The 17,960-nt window shown below is 43.9% G+C and overlaps 1 protein-coding gene across 1 annotated transcript in view; it reads left to right on the top strand.

Annotated features, from left to right (window-relative positions):
• The window catches only part of LOC140356241 (protocadherin-8-like), a 30,473-nt gene extending 12,705 nt beyond the window's left edge, over positions 1-17,768 (top strand). The window contains exons 2-4 of the mRNA XM_072441064.1: positions 14,072-16,670; positions 16,779-17,001; positions 17,242-17,768. Coding sequence (XP_072297165.1) covers positions 14,238-16,670; positions 16,779-17,001; positions 17,242-17,609 — 3,024 coding nt within the window. The 5' untranslated portion in view covers positions 14,072-14,237 and the 3' untranslated portion in view covers positions 17,610-17,768. The remainder of the gene's footprint in view (positions 1-14,071; positions 16,671-16,778; positions 17,002-17,241) is intronic.
• The last annotated feature ends 192 nt before the right edge of the window (positions 17,769-17,960 follow it).

Here is a 17,960-nt window from a genome sequence, read left to right on the forward strand (position 1 = left end):
GTGCGGAGTATGGACTGGAGACCCCAAGGTCAAAGTGGGAAACGCCCCAAAGGTGGTGGAGAATGACCGAGCCAAGATCCTGTGGGACATCCAGATACAGACTGACAGAATGGTAATGGTGAACCAACCAGACATTGTGGCGGTGGATAAACAGTAGAGGAAAGCCTTTGTGGTTGACGTGGCAATACCAAGTGATGGCAACATCAGGAATACGGAACATGAGAAACTGGGGAAATACCAAGGGCTCAAAGAATAGCTGGAGAAGGTGTGGAAGGTGAAGGCAAAAGTGGTGTCCGTGGTAATCTGAGCACTTGGGGCAGTGACCCCCAAACTGGAGAAGTGGCTACAACAGATCCCTGGAAAAACACCAGACATCTCAGACCAGAAAAGTGCAGTGCTAGGAACAGCAAAGAAATTATCAAGCTCGGAGGGTGAGAAGGTGACAATTTTTATATGTATGTGTGTGAAAAATACACAAATAACCATGTTATAACAGTATTCCCTCATGATTCAATAATCAAAGTTTATAAAGTATATTTCGATTGATTTATGCATTTTGAGTACGGTACTCCTGCATTTGAGGCTTGCATGCTCAGAAAATGTCTGTTTTCACCTACCTCTTATCCCTGAACCCTGCCCACATCACTGTACTTACTTGAAATTGTAAAAAAAATATCAGACTCTTGGTCATACATAAATTAAGATCAGCAATTTCGAATAGAAAGTCATTGGACCCGTTTCCATTATTAACCCATTTCACTAATACTATTACCCTTAATATATTCTTTCTTTCTTTTTTCACATTTCATTCTTATGTCTCAACAGTAAACCTCCTGCCTCCAGCTTTCAACAATTTGCATGTTGATTTGACACATGTTTTAACACGTGTTCAATGTCCCTCTGATGCAATCCCTTCAATTTACCAGGCTTGGGACCAACACAGAAGAACATGCGCCTGTGACAGCATGTGGTTATTCTTCAGTCAAATAAACAATAAAGCAGAAATAACCTTCATATTTCATCTACAGAACCATTTTCACAGTAAGATGAAACACATGCAGATGTTACTTTGGGGAGCACTTATATGCATACATCTTTTATTAATGAGCCTTAACAACAGGCGATTGAGAGTAAAACATTTACATCTATACCATATTTAGTTCATTTCATGTGCCTGCTTAAAATGCTGCTTCATGTTCAGGCTGAGGTTGTGTGGGGTTTTTATTGGCCCTCGAGTTGGTCACACAGGCCCATTTGAATAATCTGTCTTTTATTTATGTAAATGACACACACATGTATTTTACCTACTGCTAAAGCATCAACCTTAAGGGACATGCACACACGCTTTCAGCCAATTTCCCCAAACCCACCTCTCTGAGGCTGCCCTGCGAGATGTCAGGATTTAGAGGAATTTGTCTGCCAAGGGGAGCTGTGCCGGATTTCATCATTCAAATATGTTATTCCTGCGCCTGAGGACAATTTATCACTTTTTAGTTAAGACTTAGCACTAGTTTCCCCCCTTTTGAAACAGAAGAGTTTTTTTCCTGACTCCTATATGAAAGCGTGATGAATTAAAATAACATATAAAAGGTCACTGTGGCAATATCAAAGAGGAGGGCGCAGCATAAAACAGAGAGCTTTGAAGTTCAGAAGTGACACAAATCTAAATGTTACTCAAATGCGCACTTTTTTTACCAATCCAGCGCTGCATTTGTTATCAGAGAGTGGTCCAAGGACTTAAGCCTGGAGGTCATGCAAAATGGAACAAAGGGTTTTACAATAAGATATAGCTAGAGGAAGATCTGTCTACAAATTAGGTGAATTGGCTATAAGTGTGACTAGGAGCATATAGGCAGAGGTTTTGTATATTAGATGTATGCTTCTGATCTTTGAGCCCTTAAGCAACACCAAAAGTACTTTTTTACTTTTTTAATGCGGGTCACTTATCGGTGTCTGTCAACAAATCAGCAAAGTCTGAGGTTTAGCTGTATCGTGTTAGACTGACTATTTTATATTTACGTTTGATGTATATTGAACTGGCTCTGTACCAAACAACCAAACAAATGATAACAAATCTTTTTTTCCTTTCCAACATTTTCACTGTATCGCCTGAAACACTTGGACAGATGGACGTACAACCTAAAAGCATGTCTACAAGTCTCAAATGACGTTTAAGTACAAGAGAAATGTGCTTGTAAGTTGTGTTTAGTGACAGAAGGTTGAACAAAGGAAAGATGATCTGCTCCGTCATTATGGTCTGAATGCTTGGACACAAGCAGCTTCAAAGGCCAGTGCACTGACCCGGACTGACTACTATTGACAAAATGAGATGTTGAGAGATTTGAAATATGACTGGGGACAAAAGAATACTGCCAAAATGGGTTTTGGTAGAACAGTGGGAGACCCAGTAAAAGGAAAAAAGACTGTTCAACACATGTATTTCAAACATATTATTGAGCTATATCACATAGTGAATTGTGCCGATTCAAATACATCTGGTGTTAAATGAGGTAAAGCAGTGTTGTGAGGACATTTGTGGTGGCTTGGTATAGTATAGCCATTATAAAAGTCTAATATCAGTTCGATGTGGACTTAAACGAATCATTTTCGAATGAGGACAGCCTTATCATCAAATCCACAGATTTGTGTTGACAGTTAGGGCTTCTTCATGCCTCCAGTGTAACACAATGTGTCTGTAGCTCGTCTCTTGATGTACTGCACTACACTTGCAATCATGAAAACAATCATGAATACAGTGAAAGTGTCGGACATCTGTGTGTTCAGTGCGCGTGTTAAGCAGGCGTCCAGAGCGTCCGGAGTGTCTCGTTAGAGCGTGACCTCGTGAGACTTTGCTGGTTGTGCGCGCGTGACCGGAGGGGTTCGTGGCGACAATATGACTCCCGCAGCTCGGACCCATTCTGAGCCGTTTAGCGCGGAGAAGTCTCATGGCCTCAGAGCGGTCTATGGCTCAGCACGAAGCTCCTTTGAGCTTTAGATGCGCCTCATTAACAGTTCAAATTTACACCTGTCTCACGCATTCCTGCGGGGGCCCCCCTCGAGCGCACTGGGGCTTGTAGACATTTCTTGTGCAAACTCGATATCGTTATTGGTTTTAAACACTTTTTGCATTAACGTTTGTCTGGTCTGGATCTGCGGTGATGGAAGTAAGTCAGACAGGTTCTGCTTCTCATGGGCCTGATCTAAGTGAGAGTGTGATCGTCTCACAATCAATAATCCGGAGAAAGTTGGGCTGAAGAGGAGAAAGTGACGCGCATTATTTAGTGTTATTGCGCCCCTCGGACAGCATCAAAGTTAATATGTGATATCATTGAGTGGCACTGCACTAGGTATAGCTAATATGAGAGTGTGAACAGTCTTGGTTGAAGTTAATTGGTTGATTGATCAGCGCACACAAACTGGTCTATAGGCTAAACTAATCAGCCCACTAGAGCCAGTTGGAAACACACTTTAAATTCACGCCGAAGGAAGAGTTCACTGCTGGGAGCCATTCTTCTGAGTTAATAAATGCAAACATTTGTTCCTGATGGCTCACTTAACCTCTTAATTTATGTATGACCATCAGAGTCCCATTCATGCAAGAGGCATTGGTCAAACAGACCTTCATAGAAAGGCACCGCATGGCCCCTTTCCCTCTTTCATTCCCGCTGCACTAGCTGCGCAAAGAGCGGTGCTGCGTAGCCAGATCTGGCGCTCAAACGTGCCTAATTGTTCTGCGTATTGACAAGTTGGTTCCGGTGTATTACTGATTTTCCAGTCCGTCGTCCTAGAGCTCAGGCTTTGCCGGGACATCTGTGGGGGGTCAGGGGTGAGGGCAGCCCCGGAGCTGCATCCATCTGCCCAACAAATACCCACGTCTTCTGACATAAGCACTAAACAGCCCTAATAGCCCACATTACAGTCGCATTGAGCCCTAATGAGTAGAATACAACAGGTCTATAACGTATTCAATGAAAACTGCTTCTAAAAGCGGTGTGCACAGAGGGGTGAAAATATTTACAGTGGCAAAGCTCTATATGCCCAAAGCTTAGTGTAATCTCAGGATATCTGTTTCAATCTGGGACACACTAACTTTAGATGGTTTCCTAATCCTCTAATATTTAAGGACAACTCTGAGTTATGTCCTTAAAGTGGATTTTACCAAAATATGCAGAGGCACAGCCTTCAGGAGTTAGCTTGAACACTGTTTAAATATAAATGCCGAAAAGGTGCATGCAAATGACAACAGCCGCAAACCCTTTAAGTAAGGCCAAGTTTTTTTTTTTTTCAAATAACGTTGTTATACCATGGCACCGTTTAACTTTTTTATTTTTCTTTATTTCGGGATATTTGCTGCAGCAGTATTCTTCTGGTCCATATAAAACACACACATTGTAGAGTTTTAAAGAGTTCATGTTCAAACCATGTGAGACTATGCATGTGCATTGGGCTTGTTTGGATTTGGGTGTTGCCGGCACAGTGACACAGCAATTAGCACTGCAGCCTCACAGCAAGAAGGTCCTGGGTTTGAGTCCTGGGAACCATTGGGCCTTTCTGGGGATGCTCCGGTTTCTTCTGCCACTAGAAGCATATTGTCCTCTGGGGCCAGAGCATTGAATGGGTAAGAATACAAACGTACATTTGATTCAAACTGTACAGGTACAATAAGGTTAATAATTACATTAAGTCGGCTGGATATAGATTTCTAAAATGGTCATAACTCAATATTAAGCAAATTAACTTGCATGGTGCACACACAGACCCACTCTACGGGACCACATCACGAGTGATAAAGACCTTGTTTTTGCACATAAGAATCCTACAGGTTTTCTCATGCACTGGTCCATTTCGCTAGTTCCCATGTGCAGTGATGATATCTGGGTTTAGACATGGTTCTGGGTCTGTCTGTAGCCCCCCAGTCCCCTCCCACCAAACCAGACAAAGAGACTGTAGCTCTGGCGGAACGAACTGCGTTTGGCCCACTCATTGCGTTTGTTAGCCCCTCTGAGACCCTGAATATAGAACAGCTATTCTATCTAATGAGGCAGAACTTCATGGCTGCCTCTATAAAACTTTGTCAGCCTTCTGTTCTCTGGCAACAAAAGCCTTATTTTTTAAAGAGTTTCACCCATTTTATTTTTCTCTGTGACACAAAAACTGTTAGGATGAATCAAGCGCGGGCTTTTTCCTCGTGGTGACGTGAGGCAAATGTTGCAAACAAAGACGATGTGGAGAAATAGGCCGCTTATAATCGAGAGGAGCGATCAGGGAGTACGCCTCCGCTGGGACACCTTTGATGACATGGGGTATAGTTTCATAAAATAGCCTACATTTGGCTTTGTGTCGAGGCTCACTGAGGAACTGTCACAGTCAATGTTTTCTCCTCTCATTTTCTAATATAAGATACTCGCAAGGCCAACCTTTAATTTTCCTATTTCTCATTTATTGTGAACATAGATAATTGGATGTAGCCTGCTGAGTGTGTTTGGGAGCCTTCGAGGAACGGCATGTTTACATAGTTAGTTTTCTGCTTTGATGACAATAGGAGCCCCAAAATGTGGCACACTCATAACACCTTTTATCTTTAGCCCTACAACCATTACGCCTTCATATGTTTCCAGGTGCTAGCACAAGTGTGCATTCAAAGTGCAATACAAGTGGAAAAGGCAGGACATTTTTCATCTGGAGCAAAACCATATTTTTCAAGAGAAAAACAGTCAGGGATTAACATTTGAAAAATACTTAGCCATATCTTGAGATGCATTAAAAGACCAATGGTTTTCTACTGGGCTTCTAAGGAAAACCAGCATGTTTATGTTAATATCCTTTTGAGCACAATATGTTAAGATGTCACCATTTGTGTCATTTCAACTACTCAACTAGGTCCGCTACTTGGAAGAAATTATAATTGTAATTGTAATTATTATTGTAATTGTAATTGTAACTGATCAGCTCTTTTTGCAGCAATTTATTCTTAAATTGTAGGATATAATCAATATTCACTTTTTGCATATCTTCACAGCAACATTCACGATATTATCAATATTTTTGATAATCTGCCAACCTCTATCTGTGAGACAGGTTTTCATTTTGAATAACCAATTAGATTCGCACTTAATCAAAACACCATTATTCCATTATTCAGTTTTCCGTTAAGCAATGCTCATTTGCATATGGGCTGAGAACAAACAGCATATGGACTTTGACATCACAGATCAAAGCCGACTCCAGTGCAGTGCCTGTAAAACAGCATCTCACTATTGGCCTGTATATCTATCTCTCCCACCTGACCACAGTGACTGATGCAGACGATGTGAGAAATGGTTTTGTCCTTTAGCAGATTGCCCATTTTAGTGAGCACATTGTCTTTGGAGTCTCGGCTCATTAGCCTTCTCACGGCCTGCATGAACAATCAAGGTTGGGCTGCTGAAAAATTGATTAGCCTTATAGTGCCAGATAGATATATGTGCACTTTTCTTTTTTACTTTGGTGCGTTTGGGTTTTGGGGTAAGCATATACTGAGGGGCCTATACGCCTAGTTTATACCCAAAGGGAAACAGTGCGGTCCCTTCAAAGGCTCATTCGGAGAGGCTGGCTGTGTGTGGGGCGTCCATATTTTGCATTGTTTTATACAGGGCATATGCTGTTCAAAGAGAATTGTATAGCATTGTTTATTGAGGGTGACTCCATAAACAGGGGAGCTTTAATGTTGTGTGAGAGGAGAGCCGCGACGCAGAGTTTTACCGCCAGCTGGACTCGGGCTACCTGTGTACAATCCTCTTTAGTCATATTAATATAACTCCTGCTCCAAATAGCACTGCAGGGACTCGAAACAAGAGAGGAGAGGCAAGAAAAGGGAGAGAGGAAAGGTAAAACGGAGGAAGGGGATAAGCCGGAGGAATTACAAAGTCAGAAAGAGTAGGAGTTGAAGGCACAATCCCACCTTCAGTGACTCAGAGGCGACGTAAAGTAGGTTACTGGGTTGGTTAAAGTGAAAGAGCTAATAAGACTCAAAATGTTTTACACACGGCGGAATTCGCAGCATAGCACAAGCCCTAAAAGTTTGTCTGTGATATTGAAATGCTTTATGAAAATGCAAACCAAAAGTGTAGCTTATTCGTTTGACAGCTCCTCTCTTGAGCATTTTGTTCGACTGATTGTTGAGGAAAAGTCAAGCAGCTCTTTTTAAACTATTCTGAATGTAATGCCAGAATAGAAAGTAACAGTTTATGAAGTGTTCTTGGCAGCTTGGTTAATCCATCCCGGGAAGCTCATTTTTCAGATTTGTCTTATGCAGAGGGTCACAAGAATCTGATATTGAGTTTTCCTTTAGTACATGGTAGGGCAGTTAGTGCTAGATTGTGCTCTGGCTCTCATGGTGTTTGTGGTAGAGGTTGAGCTAAGGCTAACATGTTACCGCTAACCCGCTAACATATCAAATAACCCAAACTTTTTCTCTCACTCTGCAGTGCTGCGGCCCCTTTATCGATGCAAATTTTTATATTTATTTTTTTAGATTTGATGATTGATTAAAATGCAAATATTACCCATTTACAGTAGTACATTTAAACAAACATATGATTTTAAACTAGTTTCAAGATCCATTTTATTTTGTTTTTGTTGCATGGACAACCTTTGGGGGGCCCCCTCATAGTGCCTATGAGCTGAAGCAAATGTCAATATGAGATTTAGGAAAACGATCCATTTAGAATGCACATAATTAGCCTAATGCAATCTTTTTGTGTCGGTTTAGAATACAAATTGATCCTTTAGTTTTCAGAATTATTAATTTTACTGAAAATGTTTGAAGTGTAACTTTCCCTTTAGGTTTTACATGCTTAAGACCTTTTTATCAGATGGCAAAAGGTTATCAATTTTAAAAATGGAAATGTGCCGCCGATGAGACATTGGAATTTTCAGGGGTTTTAACCATAATCCTGTTCCTGACATTAACCATAACCCATTTCCTAACCTTGACCAAAGCACACAGACCCTCTGGAGCACTATCTTGCACAAACCTTGTTGGGACTCCTGTTAATTAAGCGTTTAGTCTCTACATGTGGTGTAAGAGGTCAAAGGTCAACAAAAAGCTAAAAGCTGCAGCCACAAGGGATTGTTCTATTACTGGTGATGAACCAACATTGTCAGGAATTGCTGCCGTGGTAAATCATTCCTCAAATTTCATTCAAGGGCAACAATTAAAAGGCCAATGTTAGTACTATTGCAACAATTATTATTCCAAAAAAGAAAACAGAACCTCCAAATATTGAATCTTCCAAATATAGAATGAGAAAAATAAGTAAAGATAATAAAACAATCCACCAAAATAAATAATAAATAATACAAGTAGGACTGGGCAATTAATCAAATTTTCATTGAAGTCAAGATTCAGCTAACTAATCGTCAATAATATGCTATGGGGTTTTTTAATCGAGAGGTTCACAACCAATCCTCCAAGAGATTTGTGTAGAAATGTCTATTTTGTGTTAAATGTCAATTATTAAAAGTCAATACTGTTTATGTTCATGAAATCATTAGTGAAATACATTTTATTGGGATTTGGAAAAGGAAAAAATGTAATTAAATGTAATTAAAAATGGAGATTGATAAATAACATTGAAATTAGTATTGATATTCCAATCCAACACAAAAAGACCAAATGTCTTAAATCCCTTTACTTGTTATCAATATCATGAACAGTTTTTGCATATGAATCTAAGCAGTCCCAGGGGTGGAGTATTTATGACCCTAAAGTCATTTAAGTGTGGAGGTGAAGACTGCAAGTATATGCTTCTGCACAATCTATATTATTGAAGAGCAGACAAACTGTACAATGTACGCATGAATGGAAATTAAAAACAAACACAACAATTGTGCAAAGGCATTAAAAGATATAACAAGAGGCAGACAAATTAAACAATATGGTTAAGTAAAGTGATTTAGCCGCACAGACGATTGTGGTGAGACATAACTTCATATGAGTGATATGCAGACGCCAGGCACTCCCCTCCTCCACGCTTCTCTTAACTCATCCAGTCCATCTGTTCATCCCAAGCACGGCACAATCTGGCACATGGAGCCATCAGGTGTGCACAGCGAGCCCTGTAGTCTTTCACTGGATCACACTCCTGCCACTGTCACCTCCTGTCATAGTAAGGACTAGAAGACAGAGTCAACAATAGTAACACAGGATCAAAATAACGTAGATGCGCACACAGCACATCAAAACTGGGATTAAACCTATTGGACCACTAAACCAACTGGACCAAAATGCCAGTAACAGGACTAAACCATGGTTCCGACCGGACCAAAACCGAGCAAGTGTGAGCGGATTACACCAGGTCCATGGTACACACCCACTTCTTTCTTTGAACTTTTCCTTTCTTCCTTTCCTTTCTTGACTTTTAGCTGGAAAGTATAACAGAATTTTAAACTATCTAATTTTAAACTAAGACTCTAAGACACATAAGATTGACATGAAAGTTGTTTGTGATACAATCATTTCCATTTATCTGTAAATACACTTCTCTTCTTTTCAGGACTCAAATGATCAAATTATAGAAATAAGATGTAGTATCGAGACATATATTATTGTCTTGTTTTTAAGGCTAAACTGAGACTGTGTAGGCGAACTGTAAGGCATATACAGGGGATAGACGGGACTTGCACAATAGCCTTGTCCTTCTGTGGCAGGATCTATTCTATAGCTGAAATAAGCCTAGTAAAAGGCATAATTCATACATTTTGATAACTGATGGCGAAAGGTAAACGTCAATGGCATTCAAATAGAAAAGTATAAACAATGTGCTCTGGGGGTAGACTTTAAAATGTCCTTAAATATTCAGAGATTTGCATTGCTCCAGACACAGAGCCTCAATTCTTCCACTCGCACTGGTTCCTCCATAAATCTTCCTTTTCTTCGTGTGATGTGTATCTGTATCCCAGTGACCTCTCCTGAATCACGCCCAAATGCCAGCGATGGAAACAGCTCAACAAAGCCAATGAATGGAAGAATAACTTTGGGGTGGGTGGAGTTTGGAATCGCCTCTATGCAGCTTTAAATCATCATTGGATACTCATTAGAAAGCTGGCTGGGCCGGGCGGAGACGGCCGCACAGATTGCGCGCTCCTCACTACAATACTGGTAATGAAGTGGAAGCGAAGAGGGAGTGTCACAGGACAGATTTCTTTGCACTAGTTACTCACTGGCCCTAAACTTTCCCCCCAATCTGTGCTAGGGTGTAAAAAGCTGTATTCATGAGATGTTAACCGTTTTGTTTGTCGGGAGGAATTTATTCAAAGTGTTGCAGCTATCAGCGACAGATGGGCTGAGAGGTGATGGATGTGCGCAGAAGTTAACTAAGAGAATGGCGTTGCAGAATAGAGAAGAATAAATGTTTAATGTAACTGGACGTTATCAATCTGGAGTCACTCTGGTGCCAGTCTCTGCCGCCTGCTCCCTTCACATTAGCTGCAGATATAGGTCCTTTCAACCTCTCCAAGTGCTATTGCCACTTTCATATTGTTAATTACCCTGTGACATCTACAGTGGAGCGAAGTACTTGCAAATGCATATTCACTTTTGCAATGCACATTTGTACTGACATTTGGGTCCCACATTATTAAAACCGCGCAACTTTCTCCGCCTCTCACGTGTTGTACATGCATAATCTCCTTGTTTAATCCCTGTTGTGTCGGCAGACTGGTCTTTGTGACACGTGATGACCGAATATCTCGGCCAATAAGCTTTATTTTTCCCTTTCCACTTCACGCAGTATAGGTTAATTAACCCGCGCACCACTTTGCCACGAATTCAATTTAACAAGTGTTTGAACCACAATGCAGAAGTGTCCTCGGTTAAAGACAGAGGCGAAGTCTCCAAGTGTTGCCCTCTGCTCTCTGATGGACGCATTCAGTCCTAATCATTGTCATCAATAGGAGAGGACGAGGCCATTACTCCGAGGAGCCTGGAGTGCAGATCTCCAATGGGAGGCAATAATTGGATAATTAGTGATGGGAACCAATTAGGACAGTGGTCCTCGGGATGGCACGCGAGTCAACCAAAGGCTGTCCAAACGGGTGGGCGCGCGGCTGAAGGGGGTCCAAAGTATGATCGATTATCCAAGAGGACCCCCTCAACACAAGCAACGTGTTCTTATCCTGCTGCCCCTGAGTCCGCCGTCTCCCCAAACTGCTTATCTGTGGAACAAAAGATACCAAATCACCCATTTCCATCTGAATGAGATAAGCCCCAACAAGAGGCGCGAATCGGGCGCGCGGCTCAGACCCCGAATACCCAGCGATCACTCGAGCAAATGGGTGCACAATGGTGAAGTAAGCCCAATGCACGGGAGGGAGAGCTCTAAGGAGATATTTATGTATGTTAAAGAAAATGCTAATATGCCCCGTGAAGAAAAGGGGGATTTCTGGACTCTCTAATTCTACTATTGTTGAACTCGCGTGCAGACGGGTGAGATTGACACGGTGGTCACGTGAGGGAGACGTCTTTAAGGTGTAGTGCGCGTTGCTTTTAAATGCTTGCGATACATAAGCCTGTCCAACACAATAACCACAACTGTCCCTTTCTTATTCTAAGGGGCCCCCGTGTGCACGCACAAGCTCTAATCCGGGAACCTCTGTGCGTAAAGAGGTTTGAATGTGCGCGCGGCGTGAGTGAGAGAATGTGGAGCACTTTAAATACCTTTAGACTTTAAATGTAAAGGACAGAAGTAAACTTAACGATTCTCACGCAGAGGAATGAAAACATTGTTGGGTGTGAAAGACCTTTATGTACCACCACAATACCAGATATTCATCATAAACAATATGACCACAGTGGAGTTTCTGTAAGTGCTGCTTTAAGAGTAAAGTTACTTCAAAACTATACTAATCCAGTAAAGTAGAGCAGTGCTGGTGCAGGAAATGACTCATGTAAGAGTAAAACGATATTTGGGCATTTTATCCTGATTGAAGTTGAAAGAAAGAAAGAAAGAAAGAAAGAAAGAACAAAACCATAAGGAAATTAAGAAAATATCTGTTTATCTACGGCCGTGTTAGTCAATCATATCTGAAGCGGTGCAAGAAACACAGACGTTGAACTAATTTAATATTGTCCACAAAACTTATTCACAGCAAAGAGTAAATCTGTTATTTCATAGGGTATATGCCTACACTGTGAAATACGTATTACTCTGTAATAAAAGTATGTCACAAAGCTACTCAAAGAAGTATAGGCTACAAATGTATGAAAAACAAAGTTAGGCTATTAGTCAACTGTAAATATGACGTCAAATCAAATCAATATATTTTTGTAAGGCCCAAAATCACAACAACAGTTGCACATGACGTTGTGCTTTGAGAGGAAGATACAAAGTAAATGTATGTTGAAGGGAAAAGTAAGATCAACATTCCCATATTGAGCTACATTAACTTCGGCCACAGATGTTAAACTATAGCAGCCTATAGGCTGTGGTCAGCTCATAGGCTGTGGTCAGCTCCTAGGCTGTGGTCAGCTCCTAGGCTGTGGTCAGCTCCTAGGCTGTGGTCAGCTCATAGGCTGTGGTCAGCTCATATGATGGATCTGACGTCCAGCCTGCGCTCAGGCCATGTTCAGGTGTCTTTGACTTTCTGTAGCAGATGGTTTCTTTATGAAACATGCCAACTTATATTAGCTTCTGCAACGCAAGTGTTGCCCCTGAAAAGTCCGTTGTGGCTGAAGGAGAGGGGGGAGATTAGGCGGGATAGCGGAGAGAGAGAAAAAATCTAAGAGCATTTCTTAAGGAGCCGTGACGGGGCCCCGCTCGTTTTCTAAATGTATTTTAATAGGAGAGACCCCTATTTTCAGACCAATTCATCTCCCATCTTCCCACAATGAATGGAGTCATGCTGAACCGTGCAGATCTGGGGGGCGATGAGGGGCCTTGGCTCATTATGCTGCAGTTAGACACAGAAGTGCGTGTAGACGGCGGGGGTTAGGGTCCCCATCGACCCGCACAAGGACCACAATACCGGGGTGGACGGCTGCAAAGAAAGACTCCGCCGTGCCATTATCCCGCTGCTGCTAACGAGGGCTTCATATGCCTTTGATATAATCTCACTATTGAGATCCCCTTAAATCCCTCCTGCGTTTTCAGCCAAATCCCATTTGTAACGGGCTCCAGAAAGACCGTGTTGGATCGTTTGTGTCTTCACCTGCAACGCGCTGTTCTGGCAGGCGAGGCCGAGAAGAGGCTTTAATTAAAAATACCCTTATCTGCCCTCACGTGAGCAGTCAAATTATTGTAGTCTACAACCGGGCTGGATATAGCATTTTGATATGATCTCACATTGGGCTAATAATCACTGGATTACAGAACACCAGGGATACAATTTGCTCTGACTCATAGTCAGAGCAAATTGTAGGGATTTATTAATTAGACTAAAATGAGCAAAAAACCTCTATTAGTGCATTGTCTGCATGCTTTCTTGTACTGCATTAGCTCAAATCCGGCTTTTTACATAGGTTTAAAGTTTGAAATTGTGAATGTGCGTAAAGTGATCTTGGAGCCGGGACGCAGAGATGAGGTCACGGGGACAGCCTTTGCAGCGGTGTGACGCCCGTGCACCTAAAGACACTCTAAGACACTCTAAGACACGCGTGGATCCAAAGCAGGCAGTTTTCAGCACGAATCTCTTTACATTCAACGTGCGCCTTTGACATCCCGAGCAGACTCTCCATTGAGATGCTTTGTCCTCTAAGCTCAGGGACACTGCGCATCTCTGTTCTCCCCTCTGTCAGCGCGAATTCAAAAGACCTAGGAATATAAACAAGAACATAAACTAAAGATGTATTAAATCAAGTCCCGTGTTTAGCCCACATAGCTATTGGATGCCAAGTTCCCCAGCACAGTCTAGGAATCTCAAAACAGGGGCTTAGAGGTCTTTCAGAAGTCCCCCTTTCCCCCGTCAACGCGCGGATTGGTCACAGCGCGGCTCATTTGCATGCCTCGCCGTATAAACCCTCCCGCAGACACTGCAGCTCTCTTGCGTTGTGAGCAAGAGGACTGAAGAGAGAGAGAGGCGCGTCAGTGCGCAGAGACATATGGAGGATCTATCACAGCTTTTTGACTAGGCTAAAGCAAGACAAGAAAGAAACGGGAACTTGGAAGGGAGTTTGTTCTGTGTTTTTCTTTGCATTTTTAAATTACCATCAAAGTGGAGTTAGTTTGTTCAAATCTCTTTATTGAAATAAGTCTGCCAATATGGGAGAAACAGGGTGGAAAAGACTGGTGGTGCTTCTGTGCGCGTGTTTGACCGTTGTCACGCGCGCCAAGACAATAAAGTATCAGACATTTGAGGAAGACGCGCCGGGGACAGTGATTGGAAACTTGGCCAAGGACATGTCCGCCTCTGGCTTCAGAAGCAGCTTTAGGATGATGAAACAGTTCAACTCTTCCCTCATCCGACTCCGGGAGAGCGACGGGCAGCTCAGCATCGCGGAGCGGATCGACCGCGAGCGCCTCTGCAAACACAGCCAGCTCTGCCTCATCTCTTTTGACGTGGTGAGTTTCTCCAAAGAGCAGTTCAAACTCATTCACGTTGAGGTGGAGGTCAAGGACATCAATGACAACTCCCCCGAGTTTCCACGGAAGGAGTCCAGTCTGGACATCTCAGAGAACACCGTGGTTGGCACGCGCATCCCGCTGGACTTTGCCGTGGACCCAGATGTAGGCTCTAATTACATCCAGAGCTACCAAATCTCCGTGAACAGTCACTTTTCTATTGACGTCCTGAGCAGAGCCGACGGGGTTAAATATGCAGAACTTGTGCTTATGAAGGAGTTGGACCGCGAGACGCACGCGACTTACGCGCTAGAACTTGTGGCGATGGACGGTGGCACCCCGTTCCGCTCCGGAACCACGCGCATCAACATCAAGGTTAAAGACTACAACGACAACAGCCCTGTTTTTGACCAGAGCAGCTTCTCTGTGGACCTGGCGGAGGACGCACCCGCGGGCACGCTGCTGCTGGACCTGAACGCGGAGGACCCGGACGAGGGGCTAAATGGAGAGGTGGTCTATGGCTTTGGGAACCAGGTGCCACAGGAGATCCGCCAGCTCTTCCGCGTGGACAGAAAGACCGGGCGACTGACCCTTGAGAGCCCAGTGGACTTTGAGACCAAAAACACCTACGAGTTTGATGTTCAGGCCACTGACCTGGGCCCGAACCCAAGCCCTGTCATCTGCAAAATTGTGGTCCAAGTGCAGGACGTGAATGACAATGCACCAGAAATTTCAATTAGCCCCATGACGTCCATTACTGCCGGCATTGCTTACGTCACAGAAGCCGCTGCGCGGGAGAGCTTTGTGGCGCTAGTGAGCACCTCAGACCGTGACTCTGGCGCCAATGGACAGGTGCACTGTACACTCTATGGGCACGAGCACTTCCGGTTGCAGCAGGCCTATGAGGACAGCTTTATGATTGTAAGTACAAGTGCTCTTGACCGGGAGAAGATCCCTGAATACAACCTGACTATTGTGGCTGAAGACCTGGGCTCGCCTCCCTTCAGGACCATTACTCACTACACCATACGCCTGACCGATGAAAACGATAATGCACCTGTGTTCACCAAAGCTTTGTATGATGTGGCAGTGACTGAAAACAATGCACCTGGTGCCTACATCGCCACTGTAGTGGCGCATGACCAGGACTTGGGGTCAAACGGGAAAGTTAGCTATAAACTTGCAGACACCTACTTCATGGGTTCTCCCATCTCTACCTTTGTTAGCCTAGACCCCGCAAGTGGCTCGCTGTATGCCCTCCGAAGTTTTAATTTTGAGCTTGTGAAGCAGCTGGAGTTACGTGTTATTGCCAGTGATGGTGGGTCCCCACCTCTGGCCGGCAGTGCCTCCGTTTACATCCGAATTGTCGATCAGAACGATAACGCGCCCGTGATCACACAGCCTGCACTGCACAATGGCTCTACAGAGATATCACTGCCGCGAGAGGCCCCAAGTGGCTACATCGTCACCAGAGTGGAGGCGCGAGATGCAGACGAGGGGGTGAACGCAGAGCTGTCCTTTGCCCTGGCCTCCAGTGACTCCACTGCTTTCGCTGTGAACAAAGGCACAGGAGACGTTTACCTGAACCACGCCCTCTCCCATGACGTCGACGAGATGCTGCGTGTGACCATCTCTGTCAGTGACAATGGGAGGCCAGCCCTCAGTTCTACTGCAACTCTGCACTTTTTGATTGTAGCGGGCGCACCCCCTAATGACCGCTCGATGTACGAGTCTGAGAGCGGGGCGCCCTTAAACGTGCAGTGGGACCTGTCTGTGGTGATCATTGTGGTCCTTGCTGGCAGCTGCACTCTGCTGCTGCTGGCCATCATCCTCATCGCCACCACGTGCAATCGGCGCAAGCACGACAAGAGCGAAGAGGACACCGAGTCTTACCACGAGAAGGGTACATTAGAGCGGGGCAGAGGTCATGTACCGGACAACCCGCTGCTCCCGTTGCACTCGACCACAGGAGGCTCTGTGACCTTTGATGGACACTCCTACAGCAGCCAGCCTGGATTCAGCTCCGCTCACCCTGGGAGCACTGACATGTGCTCGGCCTCTGAGGATGGGAGCGAGGCGCCCTGTGTGTACGACTCGGACAGCAACAACAAGCGCACTGGGAACAAGCATGAGGTGAGTTAAGCTGCACAGTACTTATATGGGGAGGGAGGGCATACGTTCTACACAAAAACACAGCAGCATCCCTTGGGATTCTCTCTAACCTCTGCGTCTCTCTCACAGGGATACTCCACGCTCCCAGGATACGGCAATGGTAAAGAGGCGGTCCGCCCCATCACCATCTGGAAGGGCAACTCTTACACCACCATCTCTGCCCGGGATCCAGTCTTTAGCGGCAAAGACAGTGGAAAAGGAGACAGTGACTTCAACGACAGTGACAGTGATGTGAGCGCAGATACTCTGAAGAAAGAAGGAATTGTAGTCCCACCAATGGGCACACAAAATGGTATGTAAAAGTCGTATGACAATACACATGCTTATTATGATTGCATCAGCATCTGCAAAGGCTGCATTTTACTCTAAAGGACAAGTGCAATGCAGCTATTGTTTCAAATGAAGCAGATGCTGCTGCCATACTAATGTGAACTTGGCATTAGTTAGAGATAGACACAACTATGTTAGTTCAATTATGTATAAAAGCCACTGTATTACAGTAAACTATAACTGCATGTCTTCTCCTCTGCAGCTCTATGGGCGTGCACCAGTGAATGTAAGGTCTTGGGCCACTCAGACCGCTGCTGGAGTCCTACTGCAGTCCGAGCCCACGCGGGACCCTCGCCCTCACCCTCTCCAGCTCCAACCCTGACCTCCTTCAGCAGTTTACCTAAGACAGCGTCACTGCCCCGGGACCCCAACCGCAGGGACAACTATTACCAAGCTCACATTCCCAAAACAGTGGGTCTGCAGAGTGTCTATGAAAAGGTCCTGCACAGAGAGTATGACTACATGCTTGTGACGCCTCCCAGACCAGTGCGGGTGCAGGAGATCAGTGAAGTCAGCATCCCGGTGTACACCCCAACCCCAACACACTGCCCCAACAACAATGATGTCTAAAGACTCTGCACATTACTCTTGAGGAAATATATCACGGACTAATTAAGTTATAAAGACGACAATGAGAATAATGTATTTGATAATATTATGGAAACTGTGAATATGTGTTATTGTATGTTTTATTCTGTTTGTAAATTCCACATAAAGTCCATTCAATCACTTGTTGGACATGAAGTGTATAATATGCAAGATTTGTACATAAGAGTTTATTTTTATAAAGTTATAATTAAGTGAAGATGTGTACATATCAATTGTAAATATTAACTTTTAAGCATGCTTACTATTTAAAATGGCCTCAAAAATGTGCACTTTGAGGCAATGGACCCTGAGTGTCAGGTGAAAAGACTTGAA

Source organism: Eucyclogobius newberryi, unplaced genomic scaffold, assembly GCF_026437365.1.
Source record: "Eucyclogobius newberryi isolate DKJ021-1_F unplaced genomic scaffold, fEucNew1.0.hap1 SCAF_12, whole genome shotgun sequence".
Lineage (NCBI taxonomy): Eukaryota > Metazoa > Chordata > Actinopteri > Gobiiformes > Gobiidae > Eucyclogobius > Eucyclogobius newberryi.